Source organism: Ranitomeya variabilis, chromosome 2, assembly GCF_051348905.1.
Source record: "Ranitomeya variabilis isolate aRanVar5 chromosome 2, aRanVar5.hap1, whole genome shotgun sequence".
Lineage (NCBI taxonomy): Eukaryota > Metazoa > Chordata > Amphibia > Anura > Dendrobatidae > Ranitomeya > Ranitomeya variabilis.
Genome location: NC_135233.1, coordinates 151,835,292 through 151,856,251, shown reverse-complemented (window position 1 = coordinate 151,856,251; position 20,960 = coordinate 151,835,292). Strand labels below are relative to the sequence as shown.

At 41.3% G+C, this 20,960-nt stretch overlaps 1 protein-coding gene across 5 annotated transcripts in view; it reads left to right on the top strand.

Annotated features, from left to right (window-relative positions):
• SYNE1 (spectrin repeat containing nuclear envelope protein 1) overlaps window positions 1–20,960 on the top strand; it is a 667,130-nt gene that overhangs the window by 359,040 nt on the left and 287,130 nt on the right. For all 5 annotated transcript variants that reach the window (XM_077283091.1, XM_077283090.1, XM_077283089.1 and 2 more), the window contains 5 exons: window positions 10,231–10,332; window positions 12,841–13,044; window positions 14,822–15,029; window positions 16,040–16,152; window positions 16,261–16,466. In XM_077283091.1, coding sequence (XP_077139206.1) covers window positions 10,231–10,332; window positions 12,841–13,044; window positions 14,822–15,029; window positions 16,040–16,152; window positions 16,261–16,466 — 833 coding nt within the window. The remainder of the gene's footprint in view (window positions 1–10,230; window positions 10,333–12,840; window positions 13,045–14,821; window positions 15,030–16,039; window positions 16,153–16,260; window positions 16,467–20,960) is intronic.

Sequence of the window (20,960 nt, the reverse complement as noted above, 5' to 3'; positions counted from 1 at the left end):
AAATCAAAACAGAGAAAAATATTAAATGGGTTCTCCAGGAATATTAAAAAAAAAACCTTTGGGCAATGGGCCAAGAAGGGTCTTTTGTTAATTTTAAAGGACACAGAGTATACAGCGGGGGTGATGAAAGGATCAAAGCATAAGAGACAAGGCAAGTCAAATAGGTAGGTAACGGGGCACGAGATTAAACAGCCAAATTGTAACTGGTTGTTTAGACCCCCCGGCCTCACGCTACCCATCCGATAGATCTGTCTATCCTCTTTTTGTAATACCAAACGGTCCCAATCACCACCCCTTATGAATTTCGCCACTACCTTCATCACACAAAAATTTAAAGCTATCCAGGTCACCCCCATGTTTTTCCCTCACATGATTAGATATTGGTTTATCACGTTCATTAGTAATGTCAGCTATATGCTCCCCACCCTTTTCCGTAGCTCACGCTTTGTTTTTCCCACATAGTCCTCGGGGCAGGTGCACTGAAATAATTACACAATCCCCGAGGTCCTGCAGTTAAAATGTCTACATTGATAATTTCTACCAGTATTTGTCTCTACACTGCGTGCAGAATTATTAGGCAAGTTGTTTTTTGGATCACATGATACTTTTTATACATGTTGTCCTACTCCAAGCTGTTCAGGCTTGAGAGCCAACTACCAATTAAGTAAATCAGGTGATGTGCATCTCTGTAATGAGGAGGGGCATTGTCTACTGACATCAACACCCTATATAAGGTGTGCTTAATTATTAGGCAACTTTCTTTCCTTTGGCAAAATGGGTCAGAAGAGAGATTTGACGGGCTCTGAAAAGTCCAAAATTGTGAGATGTCTTGCAGAGGGATGCAGCAGTGTTGAAATTGCCAAACTTTTGAAGTGTGATCACCGAACAATCAAGCGTTTCATGGCAAATAGCCAACAGGGTCTCAAGAAGTGTGTTGGGCAAAAAAGGCGCAAAATAACTGCCCATGAATTGAGGAAAATCAAGCGTGAAGCTGCCAAGATGCCATTTGCCACCAGTTTTGCCATATTTCAGAGCTGCAACGTTACTGGAGTAACAGAAAGCACAAGGTGTGCGATACTCAGGGACATGCCGAAGGTAAGGAAGGCTGAAAAACGACCACTTTTGAACAAGAAACATAAGATAAAACCTCAAGACTGGGCCAAGAACTATCTTAAGACTGACTTTTCAAAGGTTTTATGGACTGATGAAATGAGAGTGACTCATGATGGGCCAGATGGATGGGCCAGAGGCTGGAGCAGTAAAGGGAAGAGAGCTCCACTCTGACTCAGATGCCAGCAAGGTGGAGGTGGGGTACTGGTATGGGCTGGTATCATCAAAGATGAACTTGTGGGACCTTTTCGGGTTGAGGATGGAGTGAAGCTCACCTCTCAGACCTACTGCCGGTTTCTGGAAGACAACTTCTTCAAGCACTGGGACAGGAACAAGTCGGTATCGTTCAAGAAAAACATGATTTTCATGCAAGACAATGCTTCATCACATGCCTCCAACTACTCCACAGAGTGGCTGGTGTCACGGGGAGACTAGGTGGGTGAGAGCTAATAACCCGGGCCCCTGCAATTTCCCTCAGACTAGGGAATTCCTGACTGACCCTCTACCTGAAGTTTACACTGATGGTGTGCATGTCCAGGCCTCGAACCTCACCCTGCCTCCTGTTTCAACCCTAGGCTGAAAATCTCCGCCCACCACCCAGTGAATGCAATACACCAATACCCACAGTAAGCACAGACAAGGATAAAGGAAAATATACACCACACCGCAGTCACTCAGGAATACACTATAAATGTGCAGGGCAAAATAAATACAAATATAGGAAGGAGTAAATAAGACAAAGGAAAATATACCACCAGCAACGATTCTCCAACAACCAGCTCTCCACTCCAGACCGAGATAACAACGCACAAGACAGAAGCTATAATCGGCGATGCCCCCAATGATCAGGAGAACTATTTAAAGGCAATGGGCAGGGCCCAGCTTCCAATCCGAGGATCAGGTAAATTAACCTCGGAACTGCTAGATAAAATCTAGCCAATGAGCAAATAGTGGTCAAAAGCGGAATTACCGCTGTCTGTCGGACGACCTGGTCTGAACAGCGTCCGACATGACAGTACCCCGCCTTCTACGAGGGACCCCAGGGCCCTCACGGCTTATAGGACCCGGCTTGTCTGGATGGCGACGATGAAAAAACCTGACCAGCCGATCCGCATGAATGTCCGAGGCTGGTACCCAGGACCTCTCCTCAGGCCCATAACCACGCCAGTGTACCAAGTACTGTAAAGTGCGGCGCACTACACGAGAGTCAACCACCTTGGAGACTTCAAATTCCAGGTTACCATCCACCAAGACTGGAGGTGGCATAGGCGCCGTGTCCACAGAACCCACCACCTTCTTCAGAAGAGACCTGTGGAACATGTTGTGTATCTTATACACCGTAGGGAGCTCCAGTCAGTACGCTACTGGGTTAATGACGGCGGTGACCCTAAATGGACCAATAAACCGTGGACCCAATTTAACGGACGGTATTTTGAGTCATGTTTTTTGTGGATAACCACACCCAGTCATCCACACTGAGGTCCAGACCTGGCACACGCCTACTGTCAGCCACACGTTTGTACCTAGCACCCACACTCAACAGGCGCTGTTTAACTCTCCTCCAGACTGGCGACAATTGTGCTCCTAACTGGTCCTCCTCCGGAATGCCGGAAGAGCCCCTCTGACTCAAAGTACAAAATTGAGGATGTAGCCCGTAAACACAAAAAAACGGAGACTCCCCAGATGACTCCTGGCGGTGATTATTGATGGCAAACTCAGCCAAAGGAAGAAAGGTAGACCACTCCTCCTGGTTATCAGAGACAAAGCAGCGTAGGTACTGTTCCAAATTTTGGTTCATACGCTCAGTCTGACCATTTGACTGAGGATGAAACGCCGAAGAATGAGACAACTTGATCCCCAGCCGTGAGCAAAATGCTTTCCAAAATTTTGCCACAAACTGAGACCCCCTATCAGACACGATGTCAGACGGAACCCCATGAAGTCTGACCACCTCCTGCACAAATACCTGAGCCAGAGTCTTAGCGTTAGGCAATGAAGGCAAAGACACAAAGTGCGACATTTTTAAAAACCGATCAACAATCACCAAGATGACCATGTTCCCAGCTGATGAGGGCAAATCAGTGATGAAATCCATGGAGATTTCCGTCCATGGCTTACTAGGTACCTCAAGAGGAAGTAGTGTGCCAACAGGACGGGAGCGGGGCGTCCTAGCCCTAGCACACATGGTACAAGCTGACACGTATGAGACCACGTCCTGTCGGATCTTGGGCCACCAAAACCGACGTGACACCAACTCCAAGGTACCTCTAACCCCTGGGTGGCCAGCCAGGACAGCATCATGATGCTCCGCCAAAACCTTTAAGCGGAGATGAAGCGGTGCAAAAGATTTGTTGATGGGAAGCTCAGATGGTACCTCCTCCTGAGCCTCGGCAATCTCAGCCTCAACCTCGGTAGTGAGAGCCGAAACCACAACACCCTTTTGGAGGATGGGTACTGGATCCTCCCGAGGTTCTCCCCCCGGAAAACACCCGGACAGAGCATCCGCCTTAGTGTTTTTAGACCCCGGTCTGTAAGTGACAACAAAATTGAACCGCGTGAAAAACAATGCCCAGCGAGCCTGCCTGGGGGACAGACGCTTGGCAGACTCCAAATACAGCAGATTCTTATGATCGGTAATAACAGTTACCTGATGAACAGACCCCTCCAAGAAGTGTCGCCATTTTTCAAAGGCCAACTTGATAGCCAACAACTCCCTGTTGCCGATATCATAGTTACGTTCGGTGGACGACAGTTTCTTGGAGAAATAGGCGCACGGACGCAAACCACTCAAAGATGAGCCTTGAGATAGTACCGCCCCCACACCAACCTCAGACGCATCGACTTCCACAACAAAGGGTTTTGATACGTCTGGCTGCACAAGAATGGGGGCTGAAACAAAACTGTTCTTAAGAAATTCAAATGCGCGCACAGCAGCCTCAGGCCAAACCGAGAAATTGGTACCCTTTTTAGTCATGTCAGTTAGCGGTTTAGCAATGATGGAAAAATCCTTGATAAATTTTCTATAGTAGTTAGAAAACCAAAGGAACCGCTGAAGTGCTTTCAGGTTATCAGGACGTTCCCAATGCAGCACCGCTTGCACCTTAGCGGCGTCCATTTTAAAACCAGAAGCAGACACAATATAACCCAAGAACGGCAACTCTTGAACAAAAAATACACATTTCTCAAGTTTAGCATACAGCTTATTCTCTCTGAGAAGCTGTAACACCTGCCTGACATGATCTAAATGAGCATCACGGTCGCAAGAATATATGAGAATGTCATCTAGGTACACGATAACGAACTTCCCCAAAACATGCGAGAACACATCATTCATGAAATGTTGGAACACTGCAGGTGCGTTAGTCAACCCAAATGGCATCACCAAATTTTCAAAATGACCCTCAGGGGTATTAAAAACCGTCTTCCACTCATCACCTTGACGGACTCTTATGAGGTTGTACGCCCCCCTGAGGTCAAGCTTGGTAAACCACTTAGCACCTGCCACCTGGTTGAACAAATCTGGTATCAGTGGCATAGGGTATGGATCACGAACCGTAATCTGGTTCAACTCCCTGAAATCCAAACACAGGCGTAATCCGCCATCTTTCTTCTTCACGAAGAAGAACCCTGCTGCCACCGGCAAGGATGACGGCCTGATGTGCCCTTTGCTCAAGCTTTCAGCATTATAATCTTTTAACGCTTGTCTCTCCGGACCGGAGATGTTAAACATCCTTGCTTTAGGCAATTTGGCCCCTGGTTTAAACCTGATAGAACAGTCATAGGGACGATGTGGCGGCAACTCTGAACAACCCTTCTCAGAGAACACATCCACAAAATCCAGAAGTGACTCCGGAACGCTTGAAGTCACCGCAGCCACACATGTGGCCAGGCAGTTCTCCTGGCAGAACTCGCTCCACTGAATTATGTCCTGAGTTTTCCAGTCAACTACCAGGTTGTGCATAGACAACCAAGGAAAACCCAAAACCACCTGAGCAGGAAGATTCCTGAGCACCTTACATGTAACCCGCTCGGGATGTAGAACCCCAATGTGGAGTTTCACCTCAGCCACAAACTCAGTAATCTCCCCCTGTGAGAGAGGAGCAGCATTGATGGTGACCACACGGATAGGATGAGGCAGTTTTTCAATCATAAAACCAGAAGTGCGCGGAAACTCTTCATCAATGAGATTTGTGGCTGAACCACTATCAACAAAAACAGTAATTGGCAGCTTACTGCCAGCGATAAAAACCTTAGCAGGGAGCATGCATTGAGAAACAACCATGGAGGATATACATAAGCTCAGATTGGTCTCCTCCACACCCTCTGAGCTTAGAAGTTTTCCGCCGTTGCGTTTCTCTTAGTCAGCAGAGGACAGATGTTAATAAAATACCACAGTAAAAACAGGCGCCCTGCTTCCTGAGCTCAGGGACTCGACGTTTTACATGTGACACCCCTGCGATTTGCATAGGCTCCGTGGGCTCACCTGCAGCAACCTCACGTGAACCTAAACATTCTCCCATAGGCGGTGTCTCATGCTCCCCCTGACGCAAACGGCGATCAATGCAGACAACCAGACTCATAGCGGAATCTAGAGAAGCAGGAGTCTCGTACATCAGGAGGGCTTTTTTAACCCTTCCAGATACCCCATGAATAAACTGACTCCGCAATGCTGGATCACTCCATTGTGTATCGATCGCCCAGCGACGAAATTCAGAACAGTAATCCTCTGCAGCTCGCTCCCCCTGGCGAATAGAGCGTATCTTAGATTCTGCCAGAGCCATTCTGTCAGGTTCGTCGTAGATTTTCCCAAGAGAGGAAAAAAAAACTCTCCACAGAGTCAAATGCAGCAGAATCAGATGGCAAAGAAAACGCCCATGCTTGGGGATCCGCGCTTAACAATGACAACACCAGGCCCACACGCTGAGCCTCATTACCCGAGGAGATCGGGCGCATACGGAAATATAGTTTGCAAGCTTCACGAAAAGAAACAAATTTACTGCGTTCCCCAGCAAATTTTTCAGGCAAAGTTAATTTAGGCTCTGCAACTCTTCCTGTCGCTCCAGCTTGCACATTAGATACTGCTAGTCCCTGTTGCTGTACTGCCCCCCTCAACTCAGTGACCTGTAGGGACAGCGCCTCCAACTGGCGGGTTATGGAAGTCATGGGATCCATGACAAAACACAAAAAAAAAGAAACCCCTTTTTTTTTGTTGTTTGGCCAATTATAATGTCACGGGGAGACTAGGTGGGCGAGAGCTAATAACCCGGGCCCCTGCAATTTCCCTCAGACTAGGGAATTCCTGACTGACCCTCTACCTGAAGTTTACACTGATGGTGTGCATGTCCAGGCCTCGAACCTCACCCTGCCTCCTGTTTCAACCCTAGGCTGAAAACCTACGCCCACCACCCAGTGAATGCAATACATCAATACCCACAGTAAGCACAGACAAGGATAAAGGAAAATTTACACCACGTCGCAGTCACTCAGGAATACACTATAAATGTGCAGGGCAAAATAAAAACAAATATAGGAAGGAGTAAATAAGACAAAGGAAAATACACCACCAGCAACGATTCTCCAACAACCAGCTCTCCACTCCAGACCGAGATAACAACGCACAAGACAGAAGCTATAATCGGCGACGCCCCCAATGATCAGGAGAACTATTTAAAGGCAATGGGCATGGCCCAGCTTCCAATCCGAGGATCAGGTAAATTAACCCCGGAACAGCTAGATAAAATCTAGCCGACGCCAATGAGCAAATAGTGGTCAAAAGCGGAATTACCGCTGTCTCTCGGACGACCTGGTCTGAACAGCGTCCGACATGACAGCTGGCCAGTAAAGGTCTCAAAGAAGAAAAAATAATGACATGACCCCCTTGTTCACCTGATCTGAACCCCGTAGAGAACCTGTGGTCCCTCATAAAATGTGAGATCTACAGGGAGGGAAAACAGTCCACCTCTCGGAACAGTGTCTGGGAGGCTGTGGTGGCTGCTGCACGCAATGTTGATCGTAAACAGATCAAGCAACTGGCAGAATCTATGGATGGAAGGCTGTTGAGTGCCATCATAAAGAAAGGTGGCTATATTGGTCACTAATTTTTTTTTGTTTTGTTTTTGCATATCAGAAATGTTTATTTCTAAATTTTGTGCAGTTATATTGGTTTACCTGGTGAAAATAAACAAGTGAGATGTGATTATATTTGGTTTTTATTAAGTTGCCTAATAATTCTGCACAGTAATAGTTACCTGCACAAACAGATATCCTCCTAAGATAGCCAAATCTAAAAAAAAAACACTCCAACTTCCAAAAATATTAAGCTTTGATATTTGTGAGTCTTTTGGGTTGATTGAGAACATAGTTGTTGATCAATAATAAAAATAATCCCCTAAAATACAACTTGCCTAACAATTCTGCACGCAGTGTATTATATAATACACCTCATAGTACTCCATATAGTATACTGCACTTCTCATATGCCTCTTATAGTATAATGCACTGCCCATAGGCCTCTATAGTATAATGCATTCCCCATAGTCATCCATATAGTGTAAAGCATTCCCCATAGGCCTCTATACAGTATAATACACTCCCCATAGGCCTCTATATAGTATAATGCACTCACCATAGGTCTCCATATAGTATGATGCACTTCTCGTAGCCCTCCATATAGTATAATGCACTCCCCATAGGCTTTCATATTGTGTAATGTACTCCCCATATGCCTATGTACAGTATAGACCTCTATACAGTTTAATGCAGTCCCCATATGGTCAATTGTGAAGTTATAAGCATTATCAGCTTACTACAAAATAAAATCAAACAGTTTTCAAGTGAAAACTTTATTCTAGGTGATGTTACATTTGCACATAGGACCCCTTGTTCGAAAGAAGCTTCTGAACTCTCTTGTCCATTGAATTTGTTAGTTTTTGGATGGTTTCTGCATCAATTGTTTTGCATGTGGACATAATCCCCTCCCAGAGCTGTTGCTTAGATGTAAACTGCCTCCCTTCATCGTAGACACTCCTTTTGATGATGCTCCAGAGGTTCTCAATGGGGTTGAGGTCAGGGGAAGATGGTGGCCACACCATAAGTTTGTCCTCTTTTATGCACATAGCAGCCAGAGATGCAGATGTGTTTTTGCAGCATGAGACGGTGCATTATCATGCATGAAAATGATCTTGCTGCGGAAAGCACGGTTCTTCCTCTTGAACCATGGCAGGAAGTGTTGTTTTAGAAACTCCACATAGATTATGGAGTTCATCTTTACCCCTTCAGGGATCATAAAGGGGCCGACAATCTCTCTCCCCATATGATTCCAGCCAAAAAGTTACTCCACCTCCTCCTTGTTGGCGCCTTAGCCGTGTTTTCATGAGGTGTTTATCAACCAGCCATCCTCCACTCCATCCATCTGGACCATCGAGCGTTGCACGGCACTCATCGGTGAACAAAACAGTTTGGAAGTCAGTCTTCATGTATCGTTTGGCCCACTGGAGCCGTTTCTGCTTGTGTGCAGTGGCTAGAGGTGGTCGACAGGATGGCTTACGCACAGCTGCAAACCTCTGAAGGACCCTGCATCTTGTTGTTCTGGGGACGATGGAGGCACCAGCAGCTTCAAAAACTTATCTGCTGCTATGACAAGGCATTTTTGCAGCTGCTCTTTTAGCCTTACGCAATTGCCTGTTGGAAAGAGTCCTCAATTTTTCCTTATCAGCACGCACACGTGTGTGCTGGGAATCAGCTACATACTTCTTGATTGTGCGATGATCACGATGAAGTGTCTTGGCAATGTTGATTGTAGTCATGCCTTGACCTAAATACTCCACAATTTGTTGCTTCTCAGCAGCCGACACATCCTTTTTCTTTCCCATTTTGGCAAAAAATGTAGGCTGCTTAATAATGTGGAACAGCCTTCTTAAGTAGTCTTGCCTTTATTTGGACACACCTGCCAAACTAATTTGCACAGGTATCTGCAATTGCTTTCAGTGATATAAAGAGCCCTGACACACATCACCATCAATGAGTTTAAATGACAAACAAAAAAATTCTAACCTTATCACTCCTAAACTCTTAGTGTATAATAATTTGGAACACAGTGTATAGTAAACTGCATTCCCTATATGCCTCCATACATTATAATGCATTCGCCATAGGCCTCTATATAGTATAATGCACTTTCCATAGGCCTCTATATTTAGCCTAACGCACTCTCCAAAGGCCTCTATGTAGTATAATGCATTCCCCATAAAAAAAGAAATAAAAAATACAATACTATCCTCACCTCCTTCTTCCCCGCTTCTCCGAGCACCCGCACATCTTAGGACAGTGGGCGCCATGTACTGACATCATCTGTCTGTGTCTGTGGGGAACTATGGGAGAAGGAACATGTCGCTCCCTGTCTCATCATTGCTTTCAACTATATCGGCATCCAGCTGATGCTCTTGAACTTGTGATGACGGGTGGGGGACCCGTAGTTAAAGTAGCATAGGTCCGGGCGGGGCCTGGGGTGACAGCTCCCTCTGACCCCCGGTAGCTATGCTACTGCTGCTAACAGATTCCCTATGGGGGTATTTAGGAATTTATAATGACATTTCCTTTAGTTATTTTTTTTATTACACAAGATCCCCTTTAATGGTCAAATTATGTGATTTATTTGTGTAGATTTAGTTTGTTTTTACTGTTTCTGTAATGCAGTATTTATAGGGATGCGTTTTCAATATAAGTTTATGTAACTCTGTATTCACAATTCACAGATGGCTCAGTGTTGACGGACCCACATCTATGGATGAGTTCAGTCTCAGTTTTGTATCTTTCTATAGGATCAGTACTCAGATACTAAAGATTGGTATAGCATATATCAGGATTTTCAATTTAGGTCCTGGGGTTTTTACGATAATAGGAATTTAGATGAAATAATAGTAATTCTTAGATTTCTTTATAGTAAGTTTTCTTTTCTCATTAGTCTCAGAATGTAATAATCTGTGCTGGAAAAATTCTTATTCATTTACTCACTCCTCCTAGCTTGGGAGCGTGGTTTGGCCATGAATCAAGATATTTCTGGAAAACTGTTTAACTTATTTTTATTCTTTGTTCGCCATTTTCTCTCCCGGGAAAATTCAGACTGAAGTATCTTGTAAAGGACAAAAGTTGGAAGAATTTCACTCTAAGATTTATGAACTGAAAGATCTAACCCGGAGCCAGGAGCCCCCCGCGGAGTTACAGGTAGATGTTACATATTGTTTGTAGAAACAGTGAAGGACCATGTTATGTTTCCATATCTATGAATAGCCGCATGACGTGATGCCTACAGCAAGTCTGCACTGCAAATCACTTTGTATTGAAAATGTTATTTGGATGTCTGTTTGTGTTTAGACTTAAAATGACAGAAAAAATGTATTTTTCAAGTATTTTTTGCTAATTTCGTGGTGTTTGGATACAATGGTGAGTATTATTTGACTGTACAGTAATTTAGGGCTACATGTCTGACATTCTGGATTCATGTTCTCCTTAACATAAGCATAAATTCATCCAACTGCCATGTCTAGTCTTCCCTTTCCTCAAAACATCAGATTCTACTATTATATTTCCTGGCATTATCTATATACCAAACTTGGAGGATGGATCATTAGACATTTTCCTTCATTTGATCAGCACCTCATATAATATATCTATACTTACATCAGTAAAGAAGGATATCTTTATTATAGCTTATTTGCCTAATAGTTTATTTTATTTCTCCCTTGTGGTTTTGTTTTATTCGTTTCACAACAAAGTAGCCATTCTGAGCAGGCAGAGCTGCAGTGTAAAGCATGGGGAGGAACATGGCAGCAATTTTAGTCTTTGATGAGACTGGCGAGTGGATTTAAGACTTCTTCCGACTCCTTTTAGACACTGCTCAGATTTTAGACTTAGATTGTTGCCAGACTTAAATTGCAGGGACAGATTATTGAACTATAAGGCTGCCATCACACTAGCAGTATTTGGTCAGTATTTTACATCAGTATTTGTAAGCCAAAACCAGGAGTGGGTGATAAATGCAGAAGTGGTGCATATGTTTCTATTATACTTTTCCTCTAATTGTTCCACTTCTGGTTTGGGCTTACAAATACTGATGTAAAATACTGACCAAATACTGCTAGTGTGACGGCAGCCTAAAGCTATAAAGGAACAACAAAGCCAGTGCTAGAGAAAATACCATAATAGTAAATGTGCATTAACTAAAGGTGGCAGTTTTACAGATGTGTTATATTTAAGGTTGTTATCATATACCATGTTGATTTTTTACTTTTTCCTGATACGAATTTGGCAAAATCTGAGCACTAAACTCCGGGACATGATTTATTAAACGTGTCTTATTTTTAGACAGTGTAGACTAGACAGTCTTAGATGTCCAGTTTAATCTTTCACACGGGTTAATACATTTGATGCCTCTTAAGACCGTATAGTCCAAGGTTGCACCACCTATTAGCCGTCTTAGAAATTTGCAATTGAATGTTAGCACAATTGTGTTGCACGTTGCATGTCAAGCAAATGCTCTTTCACCCGTATTGGTGCGTCTTCCTGCAAGGTGACTCTCCATTGTTGAGCGTGGCTCAAAAAGTTTCTAAAAAGTATAATACATGTGCACAGCATGCAAGACACTTTTTTTTACTTTGCCCAAAATTAAGGCTAAGAAGAGTAAGATTAAGAATTCTAGCGCATTTACAGGAGCTTAGTAAATCTTCAACATTTTTTCTACATAGATGTGAAAGTACCTTATAGTCTAACTGAACTTTCAGGGAACGTATTGACCTTTCATAGAGGCGTGTTAGAAGTTTTGATTGATGGTGATCATAGTGTAGATTGCCAAAACGAAAGGGCAGAAGATTCCAGCTTTTAAACTGTAGATAGGCCCTGAGAATTTCTGTTGCGTTCATCTTCAGCCTCTAAAGGAAAGGAGCACTCAGCTGAGCACTTATGGCCCTTTTGCTATAGCCATTGGTGAAAGTCTCAGTTTTGGACCCCTACCATTAAAGCTTCTGACTTGTTTCCTGAAGTTGTATATGCACTTTAATACATTATGCCTGTAACTAAATTTGCACATTGTTTCCTCGACAGTCTATATCCAGCTAGACCATCATTTTATATGCCAATTTTGACGACTTGTGCGCTGGAGTCAGATGCCAAATTAATTAAGAGGTGTCCGTAGACAGAGAGTGGAGTACATTCCTTTAGTAATTTATACCACTTTTGTGGTGTAAATTTTGATGAATTTGACATCTGTGCTTGACCTCACCCTCTCCCTCTCGCACTTTTCATAAAGATGGCAGAGCTGACAAGGAGTGGCGTAAAAGCACCAAAAGTCACAACATGTTTGCATAACTCCAAGTTGTGCAAAACGTCTGTGATATTTTAGTTTTATGTCCAAAGCCTGGAGAAAACTGCTTGTTGGATTGGCCCTACCATGCTTTGTTGTGAAGATCTGGTTGTTATACACCTGTAAGGAAGTAAAATTAGGAAAATATTGTCTACGACGATGTTACTCCTTCACTAAAGGGAGAGTAGAACGGATTGACTTTCAGGGTTCCACACTCATAAGTACTGCATGAAAAGATCAGTGTGCCTCCAGTCTCAGGATTCTTGGGGAGTCTCACAGTTGTACCCCAATCAGTGATCATGTAAATTGCCACGAGAGTCGATAGCTACAAAACTACCATTTATAGAACTGATGCCATTTATATTTTAATCTAGTTCATGGCAGCAGATTTAAAGCAGAAATTGGAACATGCAAAAGAAGTGTCTCAAGTGGCCAAGGGAACATTACACAACTTTAATACTCAAAAAATGCAGTTGGAAACGTTCATTGCCCAGATGACGGACTGGTTGAATAAGGTGGAAGAATCAGTTCTGAAATATGAAAATAGTCATGAACCCAAAGACATGAAAAAACTGAAGGTATTGTATTTTATATAGTACCAAGTTCTTGCTCGTCCTCTTCAATGTCAGCCTCTTTTTCTTTGTGTGCATGATTTGCATGGGTTCTGCATCTCAGCTGCCTAGAAACCACTACATTGTATGTTTTTCTTGTATTCTATCATTTACTATCTGGAAGGTTTTAAAAATGGTCTATAGTACAAGTATATTGGCCAGAAGCCAAAGGTAAACAGATGGAAATTATAGACAATTTAACCCCAAGGAGCTGCAGCCTTCTTTGATGGCATTTTTTTTGTGTTTTCATCCCCTCCTTCCTTGAACAATTCGTTTTATTTTATTAGTGTCTGACAGTATGATATCTTTTGTTGGGCATTGATTGATTAAAAATAATAAAAGGCATGCTCACCTTCCTGCTCTCTCACAGAGGTCTCTCAACTTCCAGTTCAGGCTACTCTGAAGGTCTGCCCCAGCTGTGGAAGCTGTGTCTATCCTGTTTGTAAGTCACAGCACCTCTAGAGCTGGTCAGGTGACTAGAAGAGCACGTCTTCAGATGTTTCTCCTATGACGCGCCCTTCAAGATACCTGACGAATTACCAGCTGCAGCAGTGCTGTGGCTTCTGAACAGAGCAGATAGCACTTCCGGGGCCAAAGTAGACCTCCTGAGCAACTTGTGAAGGATCCGTGAGGGTGCTGGATAGTGAGTTTGCCTTCATTTATTATTTTTAATCAATCTACTTATGTCTAAAAAAAAAAATATTTTACTGTTGGGCAACCTCTTTATTGTACCATATAATGTGTGTAAAAACTATGGAAATATTTTGGCAATTGGTGTTTGGGGGTAATGGAAAAAAGACAATTTTGAAATTTTGGGGGGATTATTTCTTAGGTTTTAGTTTTACAGCAAATACTGTGTATAGAAAGTGACATGTTAACTTTATTCTGTGTCAGTACAGTAACGAAATTTATATAGTTTATTTTGGGTGGTTACTACTTTAAACTAGTTAAGTTAAATTAGTAAGTAGTATTAATTGGTGCTGCCTTCTGTTCGTCGTGTGTTTACTTTAATGTACATAAAGGTGTGTGAACTTTGTGGGGTGAGATGTAGTTTTTGTAATATTTTAGAGTACATATGACTTCTCGATCACTTTTTATTACGTTTTTGGGTTTTGTGAAATTACCAAAAATCAACAGTGTTGCCATATTGTATTACAATGTTCATTATTTGGTATAAAGTTCATATTTTATTAGTTCAGACCTTTATTGATGTAGTGACACCAATTGTGGACTTTTTTAAAAAAAAATTTTTCATAACAAATGGAAAAGTTATTTTTTAGCTCACACAGTTTTTTATTCTTGTACACAAAAAAAACCCTAACTGATTTTCAGTGTGTTGGAGCCAGTTTCATGCATTTTAAACATTGTCTCATCTGTTTTTCTTCCATGAGAAAAAAAAACTAATTCAGGCTTCCCAATCTTCTCCTATCATTCGTCAGTGAAAAACAACGTCTTCAGATAGAACACGCATGTGGTGCTTGAACGCGTGAATGGGGTTGACTCGTTTTTGTTTTGTGTGTCACTCCCTACACTCCCTGGCTGTGCTGCTGTTCTAGTGGAATACGCCTGTGGATATTGTCTTTTCCTTAACATTATATTAGGAAATATTCTATATTTTTTCTTAGACTCACTAATATTGCTGGGCAATAATTTTGGAAAAGGCAAAATAACCTTAAAACTGCTATTTGATAAAAAAAAAATCAGTAATTGTGTTATGAAATTTTTTCATTGTATTTGAATGCAGGAAATGCAGAAAGAACTCCAAACCCAACAATCCAGTATTGATACCACACAGGAGAATCTCAACACGCTCTGCCGACAGTTTAGGTCTACAGAACTTGAGGTCATCGGGGCTGCGGTGACCGGTCTAGTGAAAAAGTATGAAGCCACCAACCAACTCTGCTTTAAGACACAAGTTGCTCTTCAGGAGAAGTTGGAAAAACGATTTTCTGGTAAATATACCATGCTTATTTGGTGCAAGTAAAATATTTTTTTGCTTTACTATATGATTTTAGAAATTGTATTACTATTCTCTGTTTACTAACAGGACCAGATTGCTTGTAGCAGTCTTTTTAGGTCCCTTTTTTGCCGCAGCTTTCCAGGTCGACTGTTAGTACCTGTACCTTTGCTTCTTCTAAACAGGACCTCTGGGCTGCTGTAGAAGCTTAAAGGGTTTGTCTTATAATGATAGCCCCTTTTCTAAAAAACAAGTACACAGTCTGGCTCCTGGAACCATCTGTGATTTGCTCTGTCTCGACTATCTCTTACATATTGGTAATCTCGGCCCCACTCTTAGATGCCTTTAAGCTTTAATCTAGGTAATGGACATAGGGTCTTGTCTTCACAAGGCTGTATCATCTCTCATTCTGACTGTGTCAATTCCGTCAACATTAAGGGCAGTGACAGCATCAGTGTTAGAGGGTTCACCGCCTGAGTCCGCCTTCTTTACATGTAACTACATATATTATTTATAAGCGGACATAAATAAAAATCCTCTAATGGGACCAATGTTTTTTTTTTTCTTTTTAAACGAGCTGTAACAGTATGCATTGACTTGGAAGTAATACTCAGGTTACCTATAGGTCAGAGGCATAGCTAGAGGTTTGGTTCCAGGGGGAACAAAACTTCTGAATGGGCCCCTAACCATGTAACCCTGATTCCAAGTATGGTGGCGCACACTAATAGTGAATGTAGGAGAACCTCAGCAGATGACAGCCCTATTACTAAAAAACCCTCTATACAAAGATCAACACTGATATTACTGCCATAGGATGAGATATAGTGGTAGATACCAGCGCTGCAGAACATATAGGAGATTACGGTACAGTTATTGATGGTGACTTACAATTGACATTCTTTCTGGCTGTATTTTAAGGGTTTGGATTTAGAATTGATCAAGTCTGTCATTCTAAAGATCTCATTGCATCCAGACATTCAACACTTGTAAATGTTATTATTTCAGAGACCATAAATGAATTTGATGAGTGGCTTGGAGCAATAAAAAGAGGAATTAAAGGCCCTTCAGATTGGTCTGGCGACAGCAAAACTTTGGAAGGCAAGATACAACAGTTGCAGGTAAAATAATCTAATGTGATCAACATACAAGTACAAAATCATTTTAATGTTGCAATTTGTAATAACAATAATATAAAAATAAAATCTCGTTTAATTCTGTAAACCCAGGAAATACTGGACTCCATTGGTGAAGGTCAGCAGAAGTTAGATGCTGCTACTGAAGAAGGAGAGAGGCTTTATTTTTGTTTGCCAAAGGCAGCTGTGCTTAGTATTCAGGAGAGGATATCTAATGCCGAGAAAGAATTCCAGAGCTTCAAGAAGCAATGTCTTAAGGATAAGCAGTCTCTAGAAGACTGTGTCAGTGAGCTTGGAAGGTAAGTACTTACATTGTGCAATGTTTTGTGAGATACATTTGTGCTTGAATACAAGTTTTAGAATTATTTGTAATATGTTCCAATTGGGCAGCTGGGGAACCAAAAAACATAGCATAATGGGTACAAAAATGTTGTATCATTGGTTGGGAAATGGGAGATTGCAATCAAAATGGATAAAAAAATCTGAAAGGGTACAAAGTGGATTGTGATGCATGGCCATTAGGGTGTTTCATTTTGTATGGTAAAAATTAAAATGTCAAATTTTTGCAGACTTTGCTTACGCCCCGAGTCTCACTAATGTAAAAAGTATATATGTTAAATTTCAAGACGATCGAACAATATTTAGAGGTTGCACACTTTTATCAGTTTAATAAAAGTACGCCAAAAACAGATTTTCAATGTTAAGTATTTTTTATTAGAAATTCAAACAATTAAAAACTTAGCATAATAGTGACAATAAACAGTAACATTGATAGGCAGTATCATACATATTAAATGATTTACACTAATGTGCTGTGAAAGATGCAACTCCTTATTTTGTTCGCTTGGTGACGGCTTTTCTATGATACTCGACAACTCTTAACAAGAACTGTTTCTGTTCATCTCTGATTGAGTTATGAACCTTCACCAACTCTAAGAGCATTGACGGAGCTTCTTAGTGTATCACTGCAATATTCTTCTACGTCGTGGATCCCAAACAATTCAAAGAATGTCTTTGTTTTACTTGTAACAAAATCGGTGAGGTCTTTTCCTTCAAAAACTAGGTTTTTGCCTTCCAACCGTTTCAGTTCCTTTTTCTTTGCAGGTTTCATTCTTAAATTTTCAAACATCTTATCCTTCTCAGCCTGACTGATACGTTCATCCAAAAATGCCAATCCAATGTTAGTTTCTGACAGATACCAAATGTGTCTCTTAGCTACTGTGAGGGCACTTTCTCTGACATCTTTATCTGGATAATATTGCAAAAGCTGTAGCATCTCCAAATCATTCTTTGGAGCCCATCGACTTACAACTGCCTCTTGCCAAAAGCATATATTAGACAAAACGTGCTACTTTTCTTATTCCTTTCAATTCGGTATTAGAAATATGCAATTGTTTAGTGAATAGCACAATTTTGAGTACATATATGGCCTTTGCCATCGACCTTGCTTCAGTCAGAGCCCCTGGAACCCTAAATTCGAAATTGTTTTCATCCCAACCTCCAAGATATGGAAGTGATAGTTGTAATAGCTCTTTGTAATCTTCTCTTGGATGACTGCCATCTTTCAAGACATTGTTGAGGTAGTCCACCATTTTCATACGTTGTTGTTCTTCTAGAAAACCTTGAATGGGATTTTCTTCATCTAACATCGGGGAATAGGACTTCTTATCAACTGAATTCCACTGATTTTGGAACTTTCTGAAAGTCTAGATGTCAGGACCACTTGATGGTATGTTACAACAGTTACCAAACACTCCTTTCAAGATTAATTCGTGGGTGTAGTGGCGGCAAGCCAACCACAACAATGGTCGCCCAAATTCAGTTTCAATTCTGATATATGCTCCTTGGATCATTCCTGTATTAGATGTAGTTGTATCGAAAGATATACCAATGATATGGTCACGTAGCGCGAATCGGTCCACCTCCTGAATAACCACTTCAGCCATTATCTCACCAATACCTTTCTGGGCAACAGGTATGCCAAGCAAATGCTCAAAATCTTTTCCAGTTACAAGAACAGCAACTCTCTCTTCTAGAGTTTTGACACTCCCACAGGCAACCGAGGGCAACAATTTACTATCTCAATGTGAGACTAAATGAGGAGGATTTTCAAACAGTGACTTTTACATGTTCTCAGCCATTTGTCTTCTGTTAATTGCCCGAGCTCGGAAAACGGTAGATGGAGATATGGAAATGCATGAAACATTGTGACCATGGCTTTTTGCAGTTGCAATAAATGAAGTACTTGCTTGTCGAATGGAGAGTTAGTCTCGATCTCATGTAGCCGTGATTGTGTGATGAAGAGGTTTTAATCTAAGACCTGCACAAGATTTTTTTCACTGGTGGTGCAGAAAATTTGTCCTCTTCGTGAATTGATGATGATAGAGATGAGACTGAGTGTTCCACTATAACTGTCTTGTTCATTTTGGTGATTTCTTTATTATGTTTCATCTTGTATGTCTCCTTTTTTTATTTATTTTCTTCTTTTTAATTTGTGAGGCTTAAAAAACCTTATCTACACCACTCATTGATGAACTCATACGATCCTCTCTTTGTGACATAAGGAATGCTTTATCGTCTTCTACAGTAGTACGCTATTTACATTTTGCCTGGCAATATCAAATAGCTCAGCAAGATCACCTTTCCAAATCTGCCGCTTCATATTTGCTTTGTCAGTGTTTCTTGATTTTTTTTTTTTACCAGATGATGATATTCCTTGTATAATTTCTATATACGAGTTCGGATATTCTCCTCTGTCATGACAGGGATACTTGCTTTCTTCCACACTTCCTGTAGTTTAATACTTGTGGATTTAGCAGCGCACGAGAGTGTTTCTTTCATTTCCTTGTGATGGTAAATAAAAACTAAAAGCACCTGTTCCTTGGAAGGGAGTCGAGCTCCCAAAAATTCACCACTAGGCACCTTTTCAAGTAACCAAATTCCCTTTCTAGTACTCATTTTCAGTTTAACTACCTGCAAAACATAATAGAAACACAACATAAACATTACTGTGCTGTCGATTTTCTTGAATTTCAGTACTTTCAGATAAAAGTGATCAAAGTGTGCAACCCCTAAATATTAATCGATTTCGCTAAAATTTTTTACATGGATCTTTTAGATGACTTAGACCAAGAATTCAAGCAAAGTCATATGAAAATCATAACTTCGGAAAAATGAAACACCCTAATGGCCATGCATGCTAAACATTGATGTTGGCTGCTTATATTTTTCTGTGGCTCGATACTCTTAGAACTTACTGACCAAACCTGGCAATCTCTTTACCAGTAAGACTCTTTCTGCATGTTTTTTTTTTCAATCAGATCATTTTTTTATTGTGAAAAATATCAAGATATGTTCACATTTTAATTTTATTTTTTCAAACAATCAAGACTAAATGGAACAAACACACAAATAAAGATAACATACGTCATTACAAACCAAATACAAAACGGTTCACATTAACATTCACCGTAGGTATTATCATTTGCTTACTACTGTTTACATACGTGAATACAAATATAAATGAATACCAACTGACTGCCTGTGTATTGCGCCAAAATACAGAGAATCACAGCATTTGGAGATAGTTATCTAGGACCCCTTTGTTTCCCAGAACCAAAATCTAACACTTTGGGCAAGTGAGTTAAGGATCTGAGATGAGTTAGGAGATGCTACAGGTTTATGACAATGAAAGGCACAGACGGTCCATCATAGTGTTTCTAAGAAGGCTTTCCAATGCAATCCCTGGAGTATTTAACCATTGCTCCCATATCTTTATACATTTTTTTAGAGCGTTTCTTTTAACCCCTTTCTGACCTTGGACGGGATAGTACGTCCAAAGTCAGAACCCCCACTTTGATGCGGGCTCCGGCGGTGAGCCCGCATCAAAGTTGGGACGTCAGCTGTTTTGAACAGCTGACATGTGCCCGCAATAGCGACGGGTGGAATCGCGATCCACCTGCCGCTATTAACTAGTTAAATGCCACTGTCAAACGCTGACAGTGGCATTTAATCGGCGCTTCCAGCCATCGGGCCAGAAATGAGCGCATCGCCTACCCCCATCATATAAAATATAAAAGTTTAAATCACCCCCCTTTCGCCCCATTCAAAATATAACAATAAAAAAATCAAACCTACACATATTTGGTATCGTCGCGTTCAGAATCGCCCAATCTATCAAGAAAAAAAAGGATTAACCTCATCGTTAAAGGGCGTAGTGAGAAAAACATTTGAAACGCTAGAATTACATTTTTTGGTCACCGTGACATTGCATTAAAATGCAGTAACGGGCGATCAAAAGAACGTATCTGCAACAAAATGGTATCATTAAAAATGTCAGCTCGACAAAAATAAGCCCTCAACCGACCCGAGATCACAAAAACTGGAGACACTACGGGTATCGGAAAATGGCACAATTTTTTTTTTTTTTTTACAAAGTTTGGAATTTTTTTTCACCACTTAGATAAAAGAGAACCCAGACATGTTTGGTGTTTATGAACTCGTGATGACCTGGAAAATCATAATGGCAGGTCAGTTTTAGCATTTAGGGAACCTAGTAAAAAAGCCAAACAAAAAACAAGTGTGGGATTGCACTTTTTTTGCAATTTCACCGCGCTTGGAATTTTTTCCCCGTTTTCTAGTACACGACATGGTAAAACCAAATGTCGTTCAAAAGTACAACTCGTCCCACAAAAAATAAGCCCTCACATGGCCATATTGGTGGAAAAATAAAAAAGTTATGGCTCTGGGAAGGAGGGGAGCGAAAAACGAACACGGAAAAACGGAAAATCCCA